Source organism: Bufo gargarizans, chromosome 9, assembly GCF_014858855.1.
Source record: "Bufo gargarizans isolate SCDJY-AF-19 chromosome 9, ASM1485885v1, whole genome shotgun sequence".
In the NCBI taxonomy this organism is placed as follows: Eukaryota; Metazoa; Chordata; class Amphibia; order Anura; family Bufonidae; genus Bufo; species Bufo gargarizans.
Window position 1 is genome coordinate 194,858,628 of NC_058088.1, and position 26,600 is coordinate 194,885,227.

Sequence of the window (26,600 nt, forward strand, 5' to 3'; positions counted from 1 at the left end):
AAAAGACAATTCTACTTTAATATAATAAGTAAAGGAAACCATTTAATAAACATGGAAAGTCCTCAGTAAAACATGTTGTAACAGATGATTTGGAGGGGGGGGGGGGGTTACAAATGCAGAACATATCCACTGAGGGGGCGGCGCTGTGAAGAAGCAAAAACAGAAACCAAAGGAAACGAGTCATCTTCCTCTTGCACGTCTTTGTTCTCTCAGCCCCTCCAGCCTCCGCCGAATGCTGATGAAGACCTGCGAGACAGGAAACATGGCGGTGTGAAGAGGAGCACTGCTCCACAATAAAGCCTTTCTACAGGGGCCGTTAGGTGCAACTGTCACATCGGAAATGGACACCGATCATACATGACTATGGTGGAAGTCCTTCACCTTCAGACCCCTCTAGTAGAAGCAGCTCATTTCCCTGCCAAAAAAGCACTGCCCATGTTGAAATCCAACAGCCTGATCCCCTCCCCCGGTCCAGCCACCGTTCATCTGATGTGTAAGGGCCCCACGTGTCAGTCCACGGGCAGCGACGTCTCACCTTCACATTCTGGGTATACTTACTGGTTTGTGGCGCCAAATGAGAAACCTGCAAAGCAGAAGGACACCGGTTACTGTCAGCCCGTGACAGAAGGCACAGGGGGAGGAGGAGAGCTGGACGACTTACCTCCGCTGCTTCCAGGCGCTGGCCCGCTGCTGCCAGGACCAAACCCAAAGCTGCTACTTTGGCTGCCAAAGCCACTGCCCTGCTGAGAGAGGACGCCAAAGGATGGGGCATTCTGAGTGGCCATGCTGCCGAACGAGGAGCCACCGCTTCCAAACCTGTAGGAGGAGACCGGAGAAGAAGTGAGGACAGCCTACACCACCAGTATAACCCTCACCGGGTGTCATCTGTAATGTTACATAGGACTGCATCATAACCCTCACCGTGTCACCTATCATGTTACATAGGACTGCAGGTAGAAAAGGTACTACACCAGTATAACCCTCACCGTGTGTCATCTGTAATGTTACATAGGACTGCAGATAGAAAAGACACTACACCAGTATAACCCTCACAGTGTGTTACCTATTATGTTACATAGGACTGCAGGTAGAAAAAGGTACTACACCAGTATAACCCTCACCATGTGTCACCTGTAATGTTACATAGGACTGCAGTATAACCCTCACTATGTCACCTATAATGTTACAGGTAGAAGTACTACACCAGCACTGTGACCCACATCCCTCTCCCTGTAGCCCCTCATGGTCATGGAGCTTTATTAAAAGGCGAAGTAAAATCAGTTCTTACCCGAATCCTCCCGTGGTAGCGGCCGCCGTACCTTCCCCGAACACTCTGCCACTAGTCGAGCCCAGAGGGCTAGAAAAGCTTTGGGCTGTGCCGAATGTTGGCGTCCCTCCAAAACCAGGGGATCCCCCAAAGGTTGGAGGGCTGCCAAACACCGGAGCAGCGCCGAACCCACCTGAGCAAAACAGGGGCAAGAAGGAAAAAAAGAGGGGAGAGACAAGGGAATATACATCACATGCACGGTAGTGGCAGGCAAGAGCAGTAGTACAATGCAGGCACGATCCAGCAGGGGGCGCCGTACACACACACTATGCGGACTACATCAACCAGAGGACCAGACCGCGGGAGGCAGATACAACACAGGGAAGGGGCAACGCCACGTATGGGGGGGGGGGGGGGGGGGGGGTGCAACTAGAGCTGCTACGCGGTAAGAGGGATGGATGGCGGCTTCCAGTATCTTGTTGGAGGGTCTACAAAAAAAAAAGACTAAGGATTTTTGGTGCACTGGTTCCCTGTCACTTTCAAGACCGATGCTTGCTGTCAGTAAAAAGAAACATTCTTGTTTACATCCAGAGGCTGAAAACCCGTTCGGACTTCCTATTTCTTGCAGCTGAGGATTTGTTACAATTATATCAAGTACAGACAATCCTGATGCACCGATACACTGTAACAAACGTCCAGGACAGAATACAGAGTTGTGCTGCAGAGTATGGATACTATGTAACAGACCCCCAGCTGTGAGAAGTATTAGGCCAGGATGGGATTTTCAACTTCTGGATAGTAACACAAATGATGCCATTCACAGAAAGCAAGCAGAGATCTTAGAGGAGGCAAGCAGGGAGCTTCAGCTGAACGACAAGTGGAAATCATCTGGTTTGCTCATAGACCCCTCAACATAAAGGGACTACTGTACGGTCATCACGGAGAGTCTGGGTCCGATTGGTCGACAACATATGGCCTTTACCCTGCGGTATAGGGATTCTGACTCCAGCTCATCTACATTGTTGGTTAGGAGCCTGAGGTAGACTCAGGCTGCTACTCCGTCCTCCATGCTTTAAACTGCAGCTGTGAGTGTTCGGACTGACGAATGGTTACACGCTTCGGCCTCTTTCACACGAGCGTGACAGATTAGGTCCGGATGCGTTCAGTGAAACTCGCACTATTTTGCAAGCAAGTTTTGTCTGCGATTGCGTTCAGTTTTTTTCCGCGCGGGTGCAATGCGTTTTGATGCGTTTTTCACACACGTGATAAAAAAAAAAAAAAAAAAAACACTGAAGGTTTACAAACAACATCTCCTAGCAACCATCCGTGAAAAAAACACATTGTATCCGCACTTGCTTCCGGACGCAATGCGTTTTCTCTGAAGCCCCATTCACTTCTATGGGGCCAGGGCTGAGTGAAAAACGCAGAATATAGAACATGCTACGTTTTTCACGCAACGCAGAACTGAAGCGTGAAAAAAATAAATAAATAAAAATGCTCATGTACACAGCCCCATTGAAATGAATGGGTCAGGATTCAGTGCGGGCGCTATGTGTTCACGTCACGCATTGCACCCGCGCGGAAAACTCGCTCGTGTGAAAGGGGCCCTAGTAGGAGGTCAGTTTTGCCATTACAAGGCACAAATGATAACTACAAGAAACTGAGCCAGACTGAGGGGAGGAGCCTGAGCGAAAGGAGGGGCCTGAGCGAGAGGAGGGGCCTGAGCGAGAGGAGGGGCCTGAATTTTTCTTTGGCTTATAATACAAATCTACCGTCACAAGACACGGTCAGCCACCAACATAACAGAAAGGAAGCCGCCATATTACATGAAATGCAAATAATTTACCCAGTGTACGGCTATTAATAAATCAGACAACTGAAGATGCATATGACGCGCGAGACCACCTTCCGGCAGTATGAGGGGAGTGGGGAGGGGGATGCCACATTAAGGGCAATGGGGAGCAACGACACGGTCTATCTCCCGACTGTCCAGTGGAACTTCACCATGGAAATTTAAAGCAATGTCCATGGTCTGTGGCACCTCACGGCGGCTCCTCAGCGGCTGTCACAGTGCCTCAGTGTCCGCTAGCTTACAGATCTGCCCAGAATGTCAGGCAGAGGGTAACAAGGCACCGACACTCGCCAAAGAGCCACCAGATGCTGAAGCAAGTCTGCACAGAGCAGGGACCATCATGAAGGACTGAAATATTGTAGGGAAAGCGTTTGTATAGAACTTCTTTATCATATAGGTTATTAGAGGAAAGCAGCATCCGCTCCCCATTCAGCAGACTCGATGGAGGTGGGGGATGCGCTGCAGCACCTCTGCCTCTGTGTGCATTACACAGCATGCTGTGAGAGGGGAGAAGGGGCAGCCAGCACGCAGCAGAGCTCTGACGGGACACTACTGAGAACCTGCCTCCTCGGCATGCACATAGAAAGAAGTTCTGCCTTTACAGAAACCAGGAGTGGGACCCGAATTCTACGGCTTCTAATGGTCAGCATCTGTGCAGAGTTTCAGTGCCTCATCAGCGCAGGTCTGTCTATTCCTTCCTATGTGACTGGAGGGGTGCACTCATACGGAGGAGAATCGCAGGATGCCCCTGGTGCTGCCATTACCGGTTTTGCTGGGACTGGAGAACCCGAACCCCTGAGAGGCCACACTTCCTCCAGCGCTAAACGTTCCTGACTTCTGCTCTCCAATTGTTGAGCCGCCACCAAAGCTAAAAGACTTGGCCCCGCTGTTACCAAACAGGCTGCTGGCGTCTGCGAGACGGGGGGAACCGAGTCAGAAGAGCGACCTGAAGGGAAGTCGCACAAACAATCAGGACCGGTACTCACTGGAGGAGCCGGAGGCGCCAAACGCTGCATCGGCTGATCCGAAGGGATTCTTGTTAGCCGCTTCTTGGCTGGGTTTGCCTCCAAGACCACTGAAGAAGCCCCCACTGCCGCTAGCACCGCTGCTTGCACCAAACAGGCTCCCGGAGGAGGACGAGGACTGAAGGACACAAACATATGGATATAGAAGAATCAGGGTCAGAAGCCGCAACGAATTATAATGGGGGTCGTCAGATTTCTGGCATTTTGAACAGCAAGAATCCCCACTGCAGAGCAACTACTCTCGCCATAAAAATACCAGGACCCTAAAAGGGAATCTGCAGGACTAGAGAAAAAATGGTGCCCCACAGGTAGTGTGTGGTTTAGCATTTTAGCCACAATCACTATGCAATACCAGGAGACCCAGGGACCAGCGTGCAGCTGTGACTAAGACGGAAGCCATGATTTTCTAGTCCTCAACAACCCTTTAACAAAGGCAAAATGTGAACAGAGGGTTAAATGCTGGGGCCCGGGAGAGGAAGATTTAACAACGTGGGCTCTGCCTGGTACTGGACTGTATATAAGGCGTCACCCTGCTCTGGGCCCCGTTAGGGCAAGGCGTCACCCTGCTCTGGGCCCCGTTAGGGCAAGGCGTCACCCTGCTCTGGGCCCCGTTAGGGCAAGGCGTCACCCTGCTCTGGGCCCCGTTAGGGCAAGGCGTCACCCTGCTCTGGGCCCCGTTAGGGCAAGGACGTCACCCTGCTCTGGGCCCCGTTAGGACAAGGCGTCACCCTGCTCTGGGCCTCTTAAGAAGGTTGTTGGTCCCAATGAAATCAGATGGGACATCCCCAGTTGGGACCCTCTCTACCTCCCTGAGCAGACAGCTCCCGCCAACAGCAGCATTTCGAATCGTCTGTGTAATGCATCTACATCCCAATGGCCGCCGTGTAACACTACATTTGACCTGCAGATGCCTCTGTAGAGAAAACGTATGGCCACCTACGGATCACTGCCGCTTGCTGGGGGTGAGGATTGGGTCGTACAACGTAGTGTAATCATACCCTCTAAGGCCCTTTTTTTGCATGGGCAGAGTTCTGGCCATTACCAATGTAGGAGGTTGCTGGGTGCTCGGTATGTGCCACCTACATGCGGCAATCACAGGGACAAACCATGGTAAACATAATCCTTAATCTGCATACACTTCTCCTTTGCTGGCAGACATTAAATCTGTACCTGTGCGAAGAGACTTGGACCGGTGTTCTGAGACTGGCCAAATATGGATCCAGAAGAACTTGACGGAAATCCTGGCGTGTGCAAAAAAAAAAAAAAAAAACACAGATTAGTGCTGCCCTAGATATACAGAGAGAAGCAGAAGTAGCAGCCGATTCTCACCTGCAGACTGTGCAAAGCCAAACACCGAAGACGACGTCGTAGTTGTAGCCGAGGAGCCCGCACTGCCAAAGGCTGGTGTCGTCTGGCCAAAGGTGGAGGGGCCCTGCCCAAACGCTACAGCACTGCTCTGTCCAAAGAGACCTCCTCCAGCCGTGGAGGTACTGCTGCTGGACTGCGGTGCGAAGGAGAATGCATTTGCACTGCTAGTAGTCGCAGAACTCCCAAACAGCCCCCCGACGCTGCTACTACCTGCAGCAGTAGTGGTGGGAGTCTGGCTGAAGGGCAGCTGTGACGCAAAGTTGGATGGTTTGAAGGAAAAGCCATTGGCAGAGCTGGGAGAGGTTTGCCAGAAAGACCCGGCCTGACCAAACGCCGGCTGTCCGAAACCGGCACTTCCTTCGGTCACCCCAAATGCTGAGGAAGCAAAAGCAGAGGCCAGAGCGGTAGACTCAGAGGTGGTGGTTGAGGTGCTACTCTGCTGACCAAACAGAAGAGGGGCTGAAGCAGGTGCCGGGCTCTGACCAAAGACTGGGGGGGCTGCAGAAGCTGGTGGCTGGACAAATGCAGGAGCTGGAGTGGTGGCTCCTTCTCCTGAAGGGACTTGTGTGCTGGGTGCACCTGAAGAAGCTGCAGTGACCAAAGCTGGAGAAGATAGACTGGTGCTGGCAGGAGCAGTCAGAGGGCTGACCACTGCTGGTGTGGAAGTAGTGGCTGCATTTTGCCCCAAGTTTACGGTGGCTGGAAACGTGGACACGGGAACAGTCAATGTCTTTGGGTCTGCAGCAGGTATAGAGGCGGCAGCCACAGGTGTCGACACAGTGCTGTCACCTGCTGGGCTTGGTGCTGCTTCTTTACCCCCCTCGCTTGGCTGAGCCAAAAGTGCTTGCAACTGAGAAGGAGCAAAAGAGTCAGGAACTGATTTTTCAGGTCCCGCTGCCTGTTTAACATCTAAGCTAAACGCTCCAGGAGCTGGAGAAGGCACCGGTATTGGAGCGGCAAGTGTCTGGGCCGCAGTTATAGTAGGCATGAAACCAAACGCTACTGAAGCTTGTACGGCTGAGGGCGCACCGCTGGCTGGAGGAGCCGAGCCGGCTGGTGCCATAAAAGAGAAGCCAGACTTGACGCCTGGGTTAAATATCCCGGCCAATAATGGGACATTCAACATAGAAGAGGCACCTGCAGTTGAAGCTGGATCTCCAGGCTTTGAAGAACTGACCATGGAGCTGACACCTTGCGGTGCAGATGGGGCAGCTTTGGATACATCCTCGACTTGACCAACCCTTAGTCCAGAAAAGCTTCCTAGAGTCTCCCCCGCAGGGGATGTGGCTGAGGCTGCAGACGTAGCAACTGGTACCTGCAGTGACGCTGGCTTAGCGCTGGTGGAGGAATCAGCAGGGGCTAGAGATGGTGGCATCACAGACAAGATGGAAGGTGACATATTGGGCGGAGAGACAAGCTGCTGCTTCATTCCTCCCGCACTCATGAAGTTTGCAGGCTGGGTGGTATCCTTGTCTGAAATAGGAACGATAAACAAAGTAATTACCAGTGATCGTGTGCAGGCCTGAATACATCCCCACACGAGGAGACTTACGCTGCAGGTGAGGGGCAGGAGTGATAGGTTCAACTGAAGAAGATGGCGGCAGACATGACAAGAATGAGATAGACGTCTCCGACCCAGAGGCAAAGGGAGCCTTGATCCCGGGAGCACCCGTAAAACCTGGAGGCTGATGAGACTCCTTTCCTGAAAAAAAAAAAAAAAAGACAAGAAACTCCAGCAGCCGAGAGTCTGACACTGTAGATCTAGAGCATTGTCACATTGTAACTGCTGGGGGTCTGACATCAGGGACCCCCACAGATACTGAGAACAAACTGGTTTAGTGCTTAATCCCCATCACTTTAATGGGGCCACAATGCAGTTCCCCACACATCAGGTGCTCTAGCACTGCAGCCCTGGGGGGATTGTACCAGAGGTCGGTCCCCACCCATCAGAAAAGAAGGCAATATAAGATGGCAATGTCCTTTGCATCGCCAAGCAATCTATTAACCCTCGAGCAGACAGCACTGGCCACAAATGACACATGAAAATGGTTCCCAGAAGGTTTGCAATTAAAAGCTTGTTGCAGTTTGTCAATGCAGGCAAAAGCAATCTCCTCAAGATCCGGGCCGGAAGGTTATTTTACACGGATCCATTGTAACAAATCATTTGTGTGAGAAACGCTTGTTAGGCCGAATGCACACGACCGTGGAACACGGACGTGAGCGGTCCGTGGTATCCCGGCCTGGCATCCTGCTGAGAGCAGGAGCGCACGGCGTCCTTGGTTGCTCCGACGCCGTGCGCTTCGTGCCGCCGCTGCAGTACAGTAATACACTCGTTTAGATCATACCAGTGTATTACCGTACTGCAGCGGCGGCAGGAAGCGCACGGCGTCACAGCAACCAATGACGCCGTGCGCTCCTGCTCTCAGCAGGATGCCAGGCCAGGATACCACGGACCGCTCACGTCAGTGTTCCACGGTCGTGTGCATTCGGCCTTAGTCTTTGAATGTCAACAAAAAATGTTTCTATTCTGACAGCAAGCCGAGATCTTGAAAACGGTTGAAGAATTGAAACAAATGCTTTTAGAAAGCTGCTGTAGAAATTTAAACCTTGATAAGACCGTATGGGGGCAGGCACAGGTTACCTGGGGCGAAGCTTCCGAAAGTGGAGGTGGGTGCTGACGTGGTGGCGGCGGCGATGACAGGGAACATACTAGAAAGCAAACAAGCAAGAGATAATTACTAGAAATAATTCATGGATCAGACTGAGCACCCTAGCATCATGCTGCTGTGGGACCAGCCACATAAAGTGGATTTGTCCTATGTGGAGAGTACCCCTTTATAAAAAGAGTAAGGAAGCAGCTGGTCCTCTCCAAAACTGTTCCAGCCAAGCGGTCATATTTAAGCGGTTCAAACTGTCCGACTGGAGGGCACAATGATAAATACACAAACCTGGGAGAAGAAAACTGGAACCCTTTGTTGCCAGGGGCACCGGCTGCCATGTTGGAAGATGAAGGGGCTGCGGGGCCTACAGAAAACAAGAGCAGCGCCATTATCAAGTGGATGAGGTCTTAGAGGGTATGCATGCTATTCAACCAGCGCAGGACACGGGATATGACACTAGTCTGTAAAGAGTGCTGATGAGAAAGAAGCAGCATACAACTCGGAGTGATGCGCTTCCAAGATTACTCCACTCCTTTGTATACGTCTGTAGGTTAGTAAAGAGAGGAGTAACACCCGACTGCAGGATCAGACTACAGTGGATTCTGTGTAGTCTGTTACCACGGAGACAAAGAGCTCTGCAGAGAAGCTGCATGCTATGGAAACAATGTATCAAAGCATAATAAGGGTTATTCTGTTCCTCATGTCAGAATAGTCATCACCGAGGTCATCAGCCAACTCACCCATCACCCTGCTGGGTGCCAACCCCGGTCCTGGCTGGGGAGCGCCAGATGGAGCCTGAGCAACTTTCAACCCGCCAGAGGGAGGAACCTGGAAGTAAGACAACTGTAATGAGAATCAAACCAACGGGACAAGACTTATCCATCAGACTCCATACATCTGGAGGACGGAATCTGACACCCCGCCATGTCACTCCAGGCAGCAGCAGTGTCTGACCGAGGAGGAAACAAGGTTGGATGTGTCCAGATCTAATCCTTTGTTACCAGGAAAGATAAGCAGCGTCAGGAGTGTAGGGAATGCCATCATTTTATGACTAGTGGTGGTCCAACCTGTGTGACCTCCACTGATCCTAAGGCCTCCTGCACACAACGGTAGGTGTCCCGCAATACACGGGCACTGTTCTGTGTGCATTCCACATCACGGATGTGGACCCATTAACTTCAATGGGTCCACAAATCTGGAGATGCAGAATGGTGCGGAACGGAAGCACGGAACCCTGGGGTTTCGTCCTGTACGTCCGTTCCGCAAAAAGATAGAACATGTCCTATCTTTTTGCGATCCGCTGCGGCTGCCCCACGGTGGGTGTTAGTGCATTGCAGCCCGCAGCACGGCCACGGGGCACACACGTTCATGTGCAGGAGGCCTAAGAATGTGTCTGCACTGCTGGCGTACTGCTTCAGCCCCTTCCCAGACACTGACTTTATGGGTACCTGCAGCCATCACCACTTCAATAAATGGCACCGCAGCTCCCTGCACAGTGGGTGGCTGGGGCGCCGGTGTGCAAGGAAAAACAGTGGAGGGAAAGCAGCATTAAAGGGGTTGTCTCATCACAGACAATGGGGGCATATCGCTAGGATAAGCACCTATATCGAGAACGGAGCCCTGAAAGTGGTGGAGAGCGCACTGCGCATGCGCAGCTGCCCTCCATTCATTTTCTATGGGGTCGCCGAAAATAGCAGAGCACTGGCTTGGCTATTTCCGTCGGGCCCATAGAAGTGAATGGGAGAGGTGGCCGGTCATGCGCGGTGCGTCCCACTCACTTCTATGGAGAGAGCGCTCTGGTCCGGCCACAACACTGAGGCCTCTTCTGTCTCAAGATCGTGGGGGATAAGACCCTTAAGTGGTGACATATCCTAGCGATACTTCCTCAATACTGCTTTAAGGCTTCACATTTCACATTTTGAGAAGGACGCTATTCCAGCAGTTCACGGTTTGGTACCTGTTTAGCCTGGACTGCGGCAGCTTTGTTTGCTTGGTTATTAGCCTGAGCGACGGACTGCGGGTTGGTGGGCCTGAAGGGGTAAAAGAGATTAGATCAAGAAGCAACATGTACAGAGAGCAAGTGACATCTGTATTCTGCCGATCCCATGTCTTCACTCTATAAAGGTAAACATGGACGTCACCACGCTGGCTCCATAAGGGGTACCAAGTAAGATCATCTCTCGTTTTGGCAGACCTGGCCCATCCACAAAATCTGCTATTTGAATGTAAGACATTTCTCTAGCAGTTGCTGCTGCAGAGAAAATGTACGGACTAAGAATAACAGGGGGATCACTGATCGTCTCATCGATGGAGTCAAAGACTGCAATGTTCTATGGCAGGGATCAGCAACCTTCAGAACTCCCAGCATGCTCCTTTCACTTCAGAAAACAGCCAAGTGTGCATGATGGGAGATGTAGTTTCACAACACCTTGAGTGCCGAAGGTTGCTGACCCCAGTTCTATGGGGTCGGCTGAATGAACAGTTGTTGTGCTGCCACCTGCAGGCAGGGACGGTCATTGTTACTTACGCCATGACTAATTGAATGTTCGGTCCGGGCCCATTCCCTTTCAGTTCTTTCACATTCACTACTTTGGGTACAGTTTGCAAGGTGGATTCAGTGAGTGCGGCTGCAGGAAAAAGCAAGGTGACATACGCTGATCAGCAATAAAGCCGGAGCGACGTGTGAATATTTAAAGGGATGGTTCAGGGTACCTGGCGCCAGGCTGGTCACCTGCTGCCTCCTCATGGCGGCGTTGGCTGCTGCTTGTGCTGCAGGGACGGTCGGCGCGCCGTGCTTCACGGTCTTGGTGGCCAGCATTGTGCTGTCGGCTCCTTGCGGGATGACACTCATTGAAGGCACAGATACCATAGCTGGATGGAGAGGAGCATGCGTTAACTTTCCACATTGCACTATTAACAGAGCAGCGTTTACTTCACCAAATACGTACGAGTGCTGGTGAAGGGTCCAGAGCTCGGCTGAACCTTTCCAAGCTGAGGCGCTGGTGTCGCAAATCCTGGCTGCAGGGAGACTGTGCGTGTAACAGGGGCGTGACGCACGGCTCGCACAGGGGAGGGCTCCGGCGGTGGAGTCTCCCGTCTTACTGGCTCTGACAGTCCCCCCTGAGTATCCGTCGCTTCTGACAGGGAAGATGAGGAACTGACGTCGTCCAGATCTTCTATGTAACTTGGGTTCAAGAAGGAGGAGCGGCAGAGGTTGGCTGAAATACGGAGAAAATAAAATAGGACACTAACAGGACGGCTACAAGAGAGGGGCGTTCCCCAACCGGATGGGACAAATGCAAGTATTACTGATCTATCCCCAGAGGTTACACAGGACGGAATGAATCCCAGGCCCGGCCATGGTAGTCACTGACTAATGTTATGTACCTGGAGCGAGCGATCTAACCGGCGGCACCTTCCGCTTAGTGAGGAAATTTCTAAGTTGATTCTGCTTCACTGGAGATAACTTGGCTGCAAAAACAGAAGAAATGTTAGTAAAGGTCAATGCGTCACTGCTTCCACTAAAAGGGGTGTCCAAGATTAGAAAAAAAAAACATGGCTGCTTTCTTCCAAAAACAGCGCCACACCTCTCCACAGGTTGTGTGTAGTATTGCAGCTCATGCATGTCGATAGAGCTGTAATACCTGGCACAACCTACAGCCATGTTTTTCTAATCCTGGACAATGCCTTTAACACAAAAAATAGCATTTTATTGTTCAGGGCACTCAGAACCATTATGACTGGCAAAGTGCAAGTTAAAGGGGTTGTCAGACTTCAGCAAATGGCATTTATAAAGTAAATGCACATAATCCAAGGCCCTTCCTAATGCATTGTGATTCTCCATATTGCCTTGACTCATTTTTCCATCACATTATACACAGCTCGTTTCCAGGTGTTACGACCACCCTACAATCCAGCAGCGGTGGTCGCGCTTGCACACTGTAGGAAAAGGTGCCATTCTCGCTGGTGGCCAGGACAGTGGGAGTACGCACAGGACAGGGCTTTTTCCTAAACTGTGCAAGCATGACCACCGCTGCTGGATTGCAGGGTGGTCATGACCATGGATATGAGCCGCGTATAACGTGATGGAAACATGAATTAGGCCAGCAAAGGAGGCAATATGGAGAATCCCAATACATTAGTAAGTGGTTTGTATTAACGGTGTCTACATGATGAATGCCATTTGCTGATGCGAGAGAAGCCCTTTAAAAGGGATTGTCCGGTGTTAGAAATAAATGGCCGTTTTCTTCCAGGAACAGCGCCACCCACGTCTATAGGCTGTGTCCTGTACTGCAGCTTGGCCCTACTGATGTGAATAGGACTCAGCTGCAATACCACACACAACCAGCGGAGAGATTTGGCGCTGTTCCTGGAAGAAAGCAGCCATGTTTTTTTTTTATTCTGTCCAAACATTTTAAATGGTAAGTTATGACAGACCTACTGAAATAAACCCACCAGTACCATACCCCATACTGGTGGGAACAATGATCCCCTCTGTAGAGCCCCTTCATATGGCGAAATGAGGGGCTGAGAATAAAGCACATTACAAAGCTGAGAAGTCACATGATTAATCACATGACCACTTTTCATCCATCAGCTGCTCATGGGTCATGTGATACGATTAGACTGCCATTTCCAGTCAGGGAGGGATCACGTGATATACCCAGGGTCATTTATAAACACCGGCGATTTATACGGTGGTCTTAATAACCCTGATGCGCCAGCCTCTACAGGACTTTGACGCTTGGTTCCGACATGGTTTAAACTATGCCAGCTTCCTTGCTGGCATAGCTTAAGACCATTTTCCACGCCATAAACTGACGTAGAAAATGGTAAACGAGACGGAACGGCTGGCCCGCCTTCCTCGTCACCCACGCCACGCTCCCTTACATAAACAAAAAAGTGGTGTACATTTCATAATAAATGACCCCCATGTCTCCCACATCGCAGATTTGTGCTTACGTGGCAGCTTCGGAGCCAGCTTGATGGTGGTATCTATCATGGTCTTTGACAGAGTGTCCTGTAGGCTTTCTATCTCCACATCGTGGCTGTAAAAATAAAAAAGCAGCGACAACATCAGCACAAAGGCCATTTCCGGAGGGCAGGGTGAGGTCTTGCTGTGGCTCGTGGCTCCTCTCACCTGCAGAAGGAGGATTCGTCGCTCGTCACTTTCCACTTCGAGGTGCAGTTGTAGAGACGCAGGTGGTACAGACTGTCCATCAGCTGGTTCAGACGCTGCCGCTGCTGGTTGATGATCTCCCGGTTATTGGCCAGGGTATTAAACAGCGTCTCGCGGTCCGATACGGCATATCCCCTATTAACACCAGAGCACAGAAAGGGGGGCACAGTCAGCAAAGGCCAGGAAGACCTTCAGATGATGCGCTAACCTCAGGGTTGTCCTGGGAACCAACTGTTAAAGGGGTGAGCCCATCTTACAGTGGTGGGACCCTGAAGAGGTGCAGCACCAGTATAGCACATTCATGGCAGGAACTGCAGCATGGCCCATGCATTGGAATCCAGCTGTGCAGGGACTGTGAAGGAGTTGGACATTGATGGCCTGTCCTCAGGATGGATCATCAGTATGTGATCGGTGGGGATCTGACTCCGGGCACATCTGCGGATCAGCTATTTGTAGAGGAGGCACGCTCCATGATCGCCACGGCCTCCTATCATACCAAGCATAGCGCCTTCCATTGGACAGTGGCTGTGCTTAGTATGTCACATCAGGCCCATTCACTAGAATGAGGCTGAGCTGTGAACGTGATGTCGCTGGCCTAGGAAGAGGGTGATGTCAGCAGGCGATATGCTGGGAGCTGTGCCCCCGCCGATCTGATATTGGTGATGACCTACCTGAGGATAATTCATCCGCATTGAACTTCTAGAAAACCCCTTAAGCTTAGAGCACACATATTTGTTGGTATTTTTCCTCTCACAACCCCTTTAACTGCCCCCCCACCTCACATAGGAGGCAGATGATCACGCACTTTTGTTTTCTCTCGGATTCCACGAAGCGGTCCCACTCCAGGTCCAGGACATCGCTCACGCCTTGAACTTCATTCCTTACGTACTGGTGGAGCCTGCGAATCTCCTGCAGAAGATGGACAAGAGGTTTGTGGATGTGCGGGCCCCTGCCATATGGTGACTGGCACTGAGCCTCATCCCTCTCCAGCCTTACCTGCATCTGGGCCTCGCTCTTGGGGTCCAGGGGCTTCTTATATAAAAGACGGCGGTATACAGGGTCACTTAACCGCTCCTTTTGCTCTAGCGCACTCTCCGCATTGGCCAATCCTTCCAGAACGGTGGTTTTCAGACAGCCGATATCTCCATGGTGCGACTGAAAAAAAAAAAAAAGATAAATTAGGGTCCAGTGGGGGCCAGGATGAACAATGCTGTCAACACTAAGGTGTGAATCCTCATATGCACTGATCCCCCTCCTCTGATCCCAGCCGTTGGAGCAGGAGCCAGGCCGTCATTAGACCCCCCCCCCAAATAGATATCTAATCAGTAACGGGCACTGGAGCCTCCATCACATTTAATCTACTGGAAGAAATCAATGAAGGCTCCTTTTGAATGACAGCAAGCAGAGATCTTGAAAACTATGAGAACTAGATACAGAAAGCATATGAGGAAATGGTATAATTTATATTGTGGGAATTTTAAGTGATTCTAATATTAAACCTGCAGGGGATGTGACCCCCTCTAACTATGTGCAGAGACAACCCCCCCCCCCCCCCCCCCCCCCATCTGTCCATTGTTACCTTTGTGGTTTCCTGGATTTCCAGAAGGAAGGAATGGAGATCATCACACTCGGTCCTCAGCTGCCTCATCTCATCCTCCGTCCCTACGGTAAAGCAAGCCTTCGCCGTCCGCAACTTGAGGTCATCCAGCTCCTTCTGAAAGTGAGCAATCTGACCCCACAAAGACACACATCTAGATAAATGAGGCCACTGAAAACCTTCACCCATCCACCGCCCAAAGTACTTGCCTCCTCTTTAATTCCATTGTGAATAGGATCTTTACTGTCCACGGATTTATCAAACGATCCACTCACCACCGGCTGCAAGAGACAAAATATGGTGACATTGTGATTGTCCCCTGTTATCAGCCATTTCAGGGGAGAGGATGACTGTAGGACAGGAGAATACAGTCTATTGCCCCCTGTTATCAGCCATTTCAGGGGAGAGGATGACTGTAGGACAGGAGAATACAGTCTATTGCCCCCTGTTATCAGCCATTTCAGGGGAGAGGATGACTGTAGGACAGGAGAATACAGTCTATTGCCCCCTGTTATCAGCCATTTCAGGGGAGAGGATGACTGTAGGACAGGAGAATACAGTCTATTGCTGCCTGTTATCAGCCATTTCAGGGGAGAGGATGACTGTAGGACAGGAGAATACAGTCTATTGCTGCCTGTTATCAGCCATTTCAGGGGAGAGGATGACTGTAGGACAGGAGAATACAGTCTATTGCCCCCTGTTATCAGCCATTTCAGGGGGGAGGATGACTGTAGGACAGGAGAATACAGTCTATTGCCTCCTGTTATCAGCCATTTCAGGGGAGAGGATGACTGTAGGACAGGAGAATACAGTCTATTGCCCCCTGTTATCAGCCATTTCAGAGGAGAGGATGACTGTAGGACAGGAGAATACAGTCTATTGCCCCCTGTTATCAGCCATTTCAGAGGAGAGGATGACTGTAGGACAGGAGAATACAGTCTATTGCCCCCTGTTATCAGCCATTTCAGGGGAGAGGATGACTGTAGGACAGGAGAATACAGTCTATTGCCCCCTGTTATCAGCCATTTCAGGGGGGAGGATGACTGTAGGACAGGAGAATACGGTCTATTGCTCCCTGTTATCAGCCATTTCAGGGGAGAGGATGACTGTAGGACAGGAGAATACAGTCTATTGCCCCCTGTTATCAGCCATTTCAGAGGAGAGGATGACTGTAGGACAGGAGAATACAGTCTATTGCCCCCTGTTATCAGCCATTTCAGGGGAGAGGATGACTGTAGGACAGGAGAATACCGTCTATTGCCGCCTGTTATCAGCCATTTCAGGGGAGAGGATGACTGTAGGACAGGAGAATACAGTCTATTGCTCCCTGTTATCAGCCATTTCAGGGGAGAGGATGACTGTAGGACAGGAGAATACAGTCTATTGCCCCCTGTTATCAGCCATTTCAGAGGAGAGGATGACTGTAGGACAGGAGAATACAGTCTATTGCCCCCTGTTATCAGCCATTTCAGGGGAGAGGATGACTGTAGGACAGGAGAATACAGTCTATTGCCGCCTGTTATCAGCCATTTCAGGGGAGAGGATGACTGTAGGACAGGAGAATACAGTCTATTGCCCCATGTTATCAGCCATTTCAGGGGAGAGGATGACTGTAGGACAGGAGAATACAGTCTATTGCCGCCTGTTATCAGCCATTTCAGGGGAGAGGATGACTGTAGGACAGGAGAATACAGTCTATTAGCCCCCTGTTATCAGCCATTTCAGGGGAGAGGATGACTGTAGGACAGGAGAATACAGTCTATTGCCGCCTGTTATCAGCCATTTCAGGGGAGAGGATGACTGTAGGACAGGAGAATACAGTCTATTGCCCCCTGTTATCAGCCATTTCAGGGGAGAGGATGACTGTAGGACAGGAGAATACAGTCTATTGCCCCCTGTTATCAGCCATTTCAGGGGAGAGGATGACTGTAGGACAGGAGAATACAGTCTATTGCCCCCTGTTATCAGCCATTTCAGGGGGGAGGATGACTGTAGGACAGGAGAATACAGTCTATTGCCCCCTGTTATCAGCCATTTCAGGGGGGAGGATGACTGTAGGACAGGAGAATACAGTCTATTGCCCCCTGTTATCAGCCATTTCAGGGGGAGGATGACTGTAGGACAGGAGAATACAGTCTATTGCCCCTGTTATCAGCCATTTCAGGGGAGAGGATGACTGTAGGACAGGAGAATACAGTCTATTGCCCCCTGTTATCAGCCATGTCAGGGGAGAGGATGACTGTAGGACAGGAGAATACAGTCTATTGCTCCCTGTTATCAGCCATTTCAGGGGAGAGGATGACTGTAGGACAGGAGAATACAGTCTATTGCTCCCTGTTATCAGCCATTTCAGGGGAGAGGATGACTGTAGGACAGGAGAATACAGTCTATTGCTCCCTGTTATCAGCCATTTCAGGGGAGAGGATGACTGTAGGACAGGAGAATACAGTCTATTGCCCCCTGTTATCAGCCATTTCAGGGGAGAGGATGACTGTAGGACAGGAGAATACAGTCTATTGCCCCTGTTATCAGGCCATTTCAGAGGAGAGGATGACTGTAGGACAGGAGAATACAGTCTATTGCCCCCTGTTATCAGCCATTTCAGGGGGAGGATGACTGTAGGACAGGAGAATACAGTCTATTGCTCCCTGTTATCAGCCATTTCAGGGGAGAGGATGACTGTAGGACAGGAGAATACAGTCTATTGCCCCCTGTTATCAGCCATTTCAGGGGGAGGATGACTGTAGGACAGGAGAATACAGTCTATTGCCGCCTGTTATCAGCCATTTCAGGGGAGAGGATGACTGTAGGACAGGAGAATACAGTCTATTGCCCCCTGTAATCAGCCATTTCAGGGGAGAGGATGACTGTAGGACAGGAGAATACAGTCTATTGCCCCCTGTTATCAGCCATTTCAGGGGAGAGGATGACTGTAGGACAGGAGAATACAGACTATTGCCCCCTGTTATCAGCCATTTCAGGGGAGAGGATGACTGTAGGACATGAGAATACAGTCTATTGCTTCCTGTTATCAGCCATTTCAGGGGAGAGGATGACTGTAGGACAGGAGAATACAGTCTATTGCTCCCTGTTATCAGCCATTTCAGGGGAGAGGATGACTGTAGGACAGGAGAATACAATCTATTGCCCCCTGTTATCAGCCATTTCAGGGGAGAGGATGACTGTAGGACAGGAGAATACAGTCTATTGCCCCCTGTTATCGGCCATTTCAGAGGAGAGGATGACTGTAGGACAGGAGAATACAGTCTATTGCCCCTGTTATCAGCCATTTCAGGGGAGAGGACGACTGTAGGACAGGAGAATACAGTCTATTGCTGCCTGTTATCAGACATTTCAGGGGAGAAGATGACTGTAGGACAGGAGAATACAGTCTATTGCTCCCTGTTATCAGCCATTTCAGGCCAGGGAACGGCATTGAGCCACCATGACTGATTTAGGCGCTCGTTTTACCCCATAGAGGGAGATACCTGAGGTGGTGCTTGCTTTGCTGCCCCTGGTAATACCCGAGCTGTCTTCTGGGCCATCGCTGGTTGTGGGGGAGCGCCCGGTCCTGACTGCGAGACTGCAAGGATAATAACGGAGATCATCAAAATACCATCATACATTAACACATTGCGCTCCAGGTGGCAAGACACAGGCCTAACGCAGCTTTATTTACCAGCAGAAAACGGCCTGCTGTGAGTCCCCGTGGACTGGGATGGAGCGGACATGGGAACGTTGCCTCCCAGAGCTGTCGGGGTTGTGGTCTTGGCTGGAGGGGCAAAGGAGAAGCCTGGAGCGCTTGGGGCGAAGCTTGGCTTAGGCTGGGAGCTGTCCACTGCACCAAATCTGAGCCGACAAGGAGAGAAAGTTAAACATACACAGAGGGTCAGAATGTATACGTTAATTCTACCTTCTCTGGTGGTGTAGGGTAGTGGCAGGGGGTTCACATCTACTTCCCTGGTGGCGTAGGGTAGTGGCGGGGGGTTCACATCTACTTCCCAGGTGGTGTAGGGTAGTGGCAGGGGGTTCACATCTACTTCCCTGGTGGCGTAGGGTAGTGGCGGGGGGTTCACATCTACTTCCCTGGTGGCGTAGGGTAGTGGCAGTGGGGTTCACATCTACTTCCCTGGTGGCATAGGGTAGTGGCAGGGGGGTTCACATCTACTTCCCTGGTGGCGTAGGGTAGTGGCGGGGGGGTTCGCGTCTACTTCCCAGGTGGTGTAGGGTAGTGGCGGGGGGGTTCACATCTACTTCCCTGGTGGTGTAGGGTAGTGGCAGGGGGTTCACGTCTACTTCCCTGGTGGTGTAAGGTAGTGGCGGGGGGGGGGGTTCACATCTACTTCCCTGGTGGTGTAGAGTAGTGGCGGGGGTTCACGTCTACTTCCCTGGTGGTGTAGGGTAGTGGTGGGGGGTTCACGTCTACTTCCCTGGTGGTGTAGGGTAGTGGTGGGGGGTTCACGTCTACTTCCCTGGCGGTGTAGGGTAGTGGCGGGGGGTTCACGTCTACTTCCCTGGCGGTGTAGGGTAGTGGCGGGGGGTTCACGTCTACTTCTCTGGTGGTGTAGGGTAGTGGCGGGGGGTTCACATCTACTTCCCTGGTGGTGTAGGGTAGCTGCAGGATAATTCTTGCTTTTCTAGTGGTGTAGGGTAGTGGTAGGGTTAATGCCTGCATCCCTGGTGGTGAATGGCAGTGAAGGGGCCAACAGCTGCTTTTCTGGTGGTCTAGGACAGGCATGCTTAACCTGCGGCCCTCCAGATGTTGTAAAACTTCAACTCCCACAATGCCCCTCTGTATGATGATACCTGTAGGCTGTTCAGGCATGCTGGGACTTGTAGTTTTGCAACAGCTGGAGGGCCGCAGGTTGAGCATGACTGGTCTAGGACATTTCAAGGACTGACTAGGGGGAAGCTCTACCCACCCCACAATACAAACATGTAATAGTGACCAGTGAACAGCTTTTTCAGGTCTTTGTAATGTCGGTGAGTTGCACGTACTTGTCCTTCAGGTTCACCCGGACAGAGGATGGCGCTGGTTGGGCACCGGATTCTGCAGCTTGGGTAGAACTACCAGAGTTTTCAGAGTTTGACGTTGCTGCCCCAAAAGCGCCTCCAGGCAGCTCCGAGGTGAAGGAAGACACTGGGGCCCCTGGCGGCTTGTGAAAGCTTGGGGCTCCGACTGAAGCACCAAACAAAGCAGAAAAAGAGCTGGCTGGGGCGGGTACAGGAAGGCTGGCGGGGGGGACACTAAAAGCGGGCGAGGGCTGAGGTCGGCCTGCAAATGAACTGTCCTGAGGGTTGAAAGAAAAATTAGCAGGCATGCCGAAACCGAAGGGAGCCGTCTGAGGGTTGTTAGGGAGGCTGGAGGAGGACAGGGTGAAAGCAGAAGTAGACTGAGGCTTCCCGGGGAGGGTAGCGGAGAAGCTGAAGGCGGCCGCGGTGGGTTTTGTAGAGCCAGTAGCAGCGGGCAGCGGGAAAGCAGGGGCAGCGGCTGGAGATTTCACAGACACATTAGCAGCGGGCACGGCGAAGGCAGGAGCCGGAGGATTTATCGGGAGGCCGAAGGTCGGGGCAGTCGATTTTCCAGGGAGCCCAGCAAAAGATGCATTAGTAGCACTGCCGCTAACTGCACCAAGTGGAGGAGGGTTAGCAACGGCGGGTCCGGGAGTGGCGGAGAAGGACGCTGCAAACACAACAAGGACACGTTACGTTACCACACGGCCATCGCCAACCGCAAAACATCAAATCCTGGGTTCTAATAGAAAACTGCATTGCTCGGCCAAAGACCTTAATCATCACTGGCGAGACGCGGTCACATGATCCGTCACCCAGGATACACACAAACCCAGTGTACGGGTGTTAAAACTAACGCGGTCCTCTACAACTGGACCGTCATGTGATCGCGTCGTCCCTCCATAATGCCGCCGCAGGAGACGCACACGGACAGGCCTCACTCACAGTACAGACAGCGCCAATACCTGCAGCTTTAACGAGTCGTTCTCCCGCCGCAGGAATTCGCTCCGGTATTACCGTCAAAGACTTTGATCCTTCGTTGGAGTTAATCATGTGAAAGGGACAAAGGACCCCGTCGGTAGAAAGCAGCAGAAGGACCGGAGTGGGGGGCAAAATCTTCTCCTCACCTGCACGGGAGAAACCGAGAGCGTCAAAGGGGCAGAGATAAGCGATAAAGCAGGAGGTCAACAAACCCCCAGTCTGACCTCCACCAGCACACTCCTCTCCTGAAATCCTCTGTGCTGCTGAGGACCCTGCTCCTTCCACTATGTAACTCTCATCCTGTAACCTCCACAAGATTAGCACACTGCTCTCCTGAAATCCTCTGTGCTGCTGGGGACCCTGCTCCTTCCACTATGTAACGCTCAGCCTGTGATCTCCACAAGACCAGCACACTCCTCTCCTGAAATCCTCTGTGCTGCTGGGGACCCTGCTCCTTCCACTATGCAACGCTCAGCCTGTGACCTCCACAAGATCAGCGCACTCCTCTCCTGAAATCCTCTGTGCTGCTGGGACCTTGCTCCTACATCATGTAGCCCTCAGTAGGTTTGTCTTTAGTGAAAGGCACCCCCTCCCTCACCCCAATTTTATTTTTCTCTAGGACCTGCTATTATCTACAGAAGACCCCCCAAAGAGAAGGAGAGCGCACCGTATACACGCGGTCACCCCTCCATAGGTATTTTTATAACTGCCAGAGTAGTGAATGGAGAGGTGGTCGCGCATGTACGGTGCGCTCTCCTTCACGCTGGGGGGCTCTTCTGTAGATAGCAGCGAGTCCTAGAGGTGGGACCCGCACCTGACACTGGTGACATCCCAGCGATACGTCACCCATGTCTAAGGTGATGTAACCCCTTTAAGCACTGCAGGCTCCAGGTCTCCCCGTTCCGTCGGCGGCCATGATGGCTCTTATCGTGCTGCACGCGGCTCATGCGACGAGAGGTACGTACTGATAAAGACGCTCAGCTGGCTGGTGTAGGAGACCACAACCCCCATGGGCAGCGTGTCCTCGCTGTTATCAGTCACCGGCAGCTCTGCTCGGCTGGAGTCTTCCAGTAACCACAGCTCCCACAGGCTCTGAAGGGAGATCAGCGGGTGAGATCAGCGACACAACGAGGCTCCAGACGGGCAACTCTATCACCCCGGGGGGCATGAACCGTCCTATTCTGGGCGTGTATACTTCCGCAATCAATTATTTCATTGCAACAACACATCAATTGATTAAAAAAAAATAAGTTAAATTTGCCGTTTTGGGTCTACAGCTCCCATGCAGACTAAGAACAAATCTGTGTAATCTGACATTAACCCTGCAATCCTCATTAACACATGACCGCAGGATCAGATTACAAGGATGCACTTGTCGTCTGTAGCTATGGAGACACATAGTTATGCATGAAAGCTGTGTGCACAAAACGGGAGATCTCTCTTTTTCTTATGAAGACTAGTTGCAAAGTTTAGCTTTTTCTTTGATGCTTTTTGGTTGCAAATGTATACACACCCATGACATGTGGAGCTATTTCATGAGCTAGGCACCATTGCACCCACTTCCCATCTTCGAAGAGTGCCCACCCAGAGGAAGGGGGGACGGGCACCGGCAAATCCGTACCTGATCAGACAGCCTGGCAATCACACTGACTTCTATGGAAGCCGCCGATGCCCCGAGAAGAACATTCCTAAGAGAAGGGAAGAGATCTGTCAGTGAGGACTCCTGATGCCAGCTTTGTGCCAGGTTGGGCGGCAGGTGCCCGGGGTGTACAGCTGGCAACGTACCAGTCATCGATGTAATTCATGAAGAAGTGGTGCTGCCGCTCGTTGCAGCTGCTGTAGCAGGTCTCCGTGAAGTTCAGGAAGCGTTCTCCTCGCCTCTCCTCCTTTTTCTGCATCAAAAAAAAAAAACGCGGTTATTGGCAGATCGACCACAGGAGGCGCCACCCCCCACAAACCACCAGAATAAAAGGCGGCCATGACACCCTGCAGGAGATGCAAGACGGACTCACCGGAAGCAAGACCATGACGAGCTGGGGGGAGGTCTCCAGGGATCCATCAGCAGCCGCGTACACCACCGCAAAGACGTACGTGCTGACCCAGAGGATGTCCAGCACTGAAATCACACACAACGACACGTATTACCCAGGCATGGCATGCAACTGTGACAAACCCTCAGCTGTAAGACGTCTCAGGTCTGTAGCATTATGCAGCGGGCGCTCTGGTGACAGGAGGCATCACTGACCTACCTCCTGCACACAACGTGAACGATACCAGACTTACCTTTCACTGGGTCCGACTCGTAGAACGGAGGGCAAGGGATCACCTTCCTCTCCTCCAAGGTCTGAAAGAGGAAGAACAGTGAGTGCAGCTCTGGAGTATAATACAGGATGTAACTCAGGATCAGTAATGTATGTACACAGTGACGGCACCAGCAGAATAGTGAGTGCAGCTCTGGAGTATAATACAGGATGTAACTCAGGATCAGTACAGGATAAGTAATGTATGTACACAGTGACGGCACCAGCAGAATAGTGAGTGCAGCTCAGGAGTATAATACAGGATGTAACTCAGGATCAGTACAGGATCAGTAATGTATGTACACAGTGACGGCACCAGCAGAATAGTGAGTGCAGCTCAGGAGTATAATACAGGATGTAACTCAGGATCAGTACAGGATCAGTAATGTATGTACACAGTGACTGCACCAGCAGAATAGTGAGTGCAGCTCTGGAGTATAATACAGGGTGTAACTCAGGATCAGTACAGGATAAGTAATGTATGTACACAGTGACTGCACCAGCAGAATAGTGAGTGCAGCTCTGGAGTTTAATACAGGATGTAACTCAGGATCAGTACAGGATAAGTAATGTATGTACACAGTGACTGCACCAGCAGAATAGTGAGTGCAGCTCTGGAGTTTAATACAGGATGTAACTCAGGATCAGTACAGGATAAGTAATGTATGTACACAGTGACTGCACCAGCAGAATAGTGAATGCAGCTCTGGAGTATAATACAGGATGTAACTCAGGATCAGTACAGGATAAGTAATGTATGTACACAGTGACTGCACCAGCAGAATAGTGAGTGCAGCTCTGGAGTATAATACAGGATGTAACTCAGGACCAGTACAGGATAAGTGATGTATGTACACAGTGACTGCACCAGCAGAATAGTGAGTGCAGCTCTGGAGTATAATACAGGATGTAACTCAGGATCAGTACAGGATCAGTAATGTATGTACACAGTGACTGCACCAGCAGAATAGTGAGTGCAGCTCTGGAGTATAATACAGGATGTAACTCAGGATCAGTACAGGATAAGTAATGTATGTACACAGTGACTGCACCAGCAGAATAGTGAGTGCAGCTCTGGAGTATAATACAGGATGTAACTCAGGATCAGTACAAGATAAGTAATGTATGTACACAGTGACTGCACCAGCAGAATAGTGAGTGCAGCTCTGGAGTATAATACTGGATGTAACTCAGGACCAGTACAGGATAAGTGATGTATGTACACAGTGACTGCACCAGCAGAATAGTGAGTGCAGCTCTGGAGTATAATACAGGATGTAACTCAGGATCAGTACAGGATCAGTAATGTATGTACACAGTGACTGCACAAGCAGAATAATGAGTGCAGCTCTGGAGTATAGAATAAAGCACTTACCGGGACGTACTGCACCACTGTCCCGTTCTGTTTGCCCACGGCCAGTTGCTTCCCCTTCGGGCTCCAGCACACTGCAGATAACGACATTACAGGTTTTAGAGTTTTTTACGGCTCCGCTTTCTGGGTCATTTTCATCATCACTCACCACACGTCACGCCCAGTGAGGCTGGCAGACTGGCATACAAAAGGACGGCGTCAGTGACCTGGAACACAGAGATGCTGCCGTCACTGAGGCACACCGCCACCATGTTGGACACCACGGGGTTCCACTTTAGATCTGTGACAAAACTGCCGGGTTCCCTGGAGAGCGGCTGGGAGGCAAAGGCTTCCTTCGGCTGCTTGGACTGCAAGAGACAGGATAGACCATGAGATCGGGCATCTGCAGCCTGTGCCTCTCTAGCTGGTGCACAACTACAACTCCCAGTATGCTCTTAGAGCCGCAGCCTCTCTGGGCTTAATGGGAGTTGTGGTGTCACAACAGTTGGAGCGCCATAGTTTGCAGATCCCTGCATTAGATGCATCCCCCCCCCCCCCCCCCCCCGCGGAACAGAAACCAGCAGTCATGTGACTCTTCCTAGCCAATAGCACGTGTGGTTGCCCTCAGTCGGGGTGTAGGGCGTACCTCGCCCACCAGCGTTCGGATGTCATAGAAGGCGATGGAGGAGCCGCAGTCAGCGGACGACATGCAGACAGACAGGGTGAGGTTGTCAGAGCTCAGGGTCACGTGGTGCACCCGATGCCTCGTCGGTACTTCAATCCCCGGAGGAGCCGCCTCTGCTCAACAAGAAAAACTTTATTAGCTAACAATGACTACAAGAAGCATTGAAAGGGGTGCCGCCATCTTAGGCAGCAAGATGCACCAGCATGTACCGTCCCTTTAAGAAACCAGTCATTCATTCTTCCTCCTACCGATTTTATTGGGGTCCTCCCCTGGGTTAATTGGGACGAGGACATCATCTGTCCGGAAAATCTTCAGCCCGGTCGGACCGCCTGCAAACAGGAAGCCATGTTTGTTGGAGACAGCCAGAAGATTCGAGCGCTCCTTGGGCAGATCCGGCGGCGCCGGGAAGATCCGTTTCTTTTTCAGTTGACGGAACTGGAAATCCTATAAAAAAAAAAAATCATCAAAGTTCTCAGGACTGACACACTGTAACAAACCATCAGCGCAGGGCACATCAGCTGCTTGAGGACCGTCTACACTGGACGCTACGGGAACAAAACCTCTGCTGCGAGAAGTACAGGGTCAGGAGGGGGGTTACTGGATGTAAAGAAAGAGTTCTACATTCACTGACAGCAAGCAGAGATGAGGAAACGCATATAAAGGGGTAAAGGTATATAAAGCAGCGGTGAGGAGGGCGTTCTGGGGGTGACGGCGCCTCCTGTAGGTGGGTGGGGGCAGAGTTATCAATCAGTCAGGAAAAGGGGGCGCCGCTTATCTCTGGCGATTATATCATATCACAGGTCGCGGTATAAGCCTATATCAGCCAGCACGGCCCCAGCCGGGCGTCAGAGGTCCGGGCCCTAACTTCTGGGGGCCCCCGGTTACCTTGGTTTCCCTTTCCTGAGGGACATCTGTATCATCCTCCATTGAGACTCACAATTAGCGCCCAAAAACGTCGCGGAGTGACGCAGTAAATGCGCGCGTGGCGAACCGCCTACGTCATCGGCCCTGCGACCCGGCGGCGGCCTCCTCCTCCGCCTCCGACCGCGATATAGGGCGGCTGAGTACCGTGAGCGCGGGCGGAGAGAAGCGGCGCTCCGGGTTAGGGGACTGCGGGATCCCGCTGTACGGGGCCTCGGGGAGATTCTCCGGCAGTGGGCGCCATAACCTCCCTAGTGTGTCCAGCAGGTGGCAGTACTGTTTATACTGGTTATAACGAAAACCTCCAGCAGGTGGCAGCAGTCATCATACTGGTTATAACTGATACGTCCAGCGGGTGGCAGTATTGTTTATACTGGTTATAACTGATATGTCCAGCAGGT

General features: G+C 51.5%; 1 protein-coding gene across 3 annotated transcripts; it reads right to left on the reverse strand.

The window, feature by feature from the left end:
- Positions 1–26,447, reverse strand: LOC122946160 (nuclear pore complex protein Nup214-like). 3 transcript variants are annotated; one of them, XM_044305563.1, is made up of 37 exons: positions 26,216–26,447; positions 25,527–25,722; positions 25,240–25,391; positions 24,763–24,961; positions 24,618–24,688; positions 23,226–23,286; positions 22,955–23,058; positions 22,728–22,834; positions 22,564–22,630; positions 21,908–22,034; positions 20,927–21,088; positions 19,947–20,631; positions 18,628–18,797; positions 18,437–18,531; positions 15,158–15,229; positions 14,931–15,080; positions 14,348–14,506; positions 14,157–14,260; positions 13,313–13,486; positions 13,135–13,220; positions 11,560–11,643; positions 11,121–11,390; positions 10,885–11,043; positions 10,700–10,799; positions 10,130–10,202; positions 8,913–9,000; positions 8,461–8,536; positions 8,154–8,221; positions 7,065–7,214; positions 5,474–6,985; positions 5,315–5,385; positions 4,106–4,262; positions 3,884–4,030; positions 1,289–1,460; positions 662–816; positions 559–583; positions 1–246 (listed from the first exon to the last, which is right to left on the reverse strand). In XM_044305563.1, the coding sequence occupies exons 3-37, from the start codon at positions 25,300–25,302 to the stop codon at positions 210–212; spliced, it is 6,000 nt and encodes a 1,999-aa protein (XP_044161498.1). In that variant the 5' UTR covers positions 25,303–25,391; positions 25,527–25,722; positions 26,216–26,447; the 3' UTR covers positions 1–209. The 3 variants fall into 3 exon arrangements, with proteins under 3 accessions (XP_044161498.1, XP_044161495.1, XP_044161497.1); XM_044305560.1 differs by having other exon boundaries at positions 26,164–26,447; XM_044305562.1 differs by lacking the exon at positions 3,884–4,030 and having other exon boundaries at positions 26,164–26,447.
- Positions 26,448–26,600: the final 153 nt, after the last annotated feature.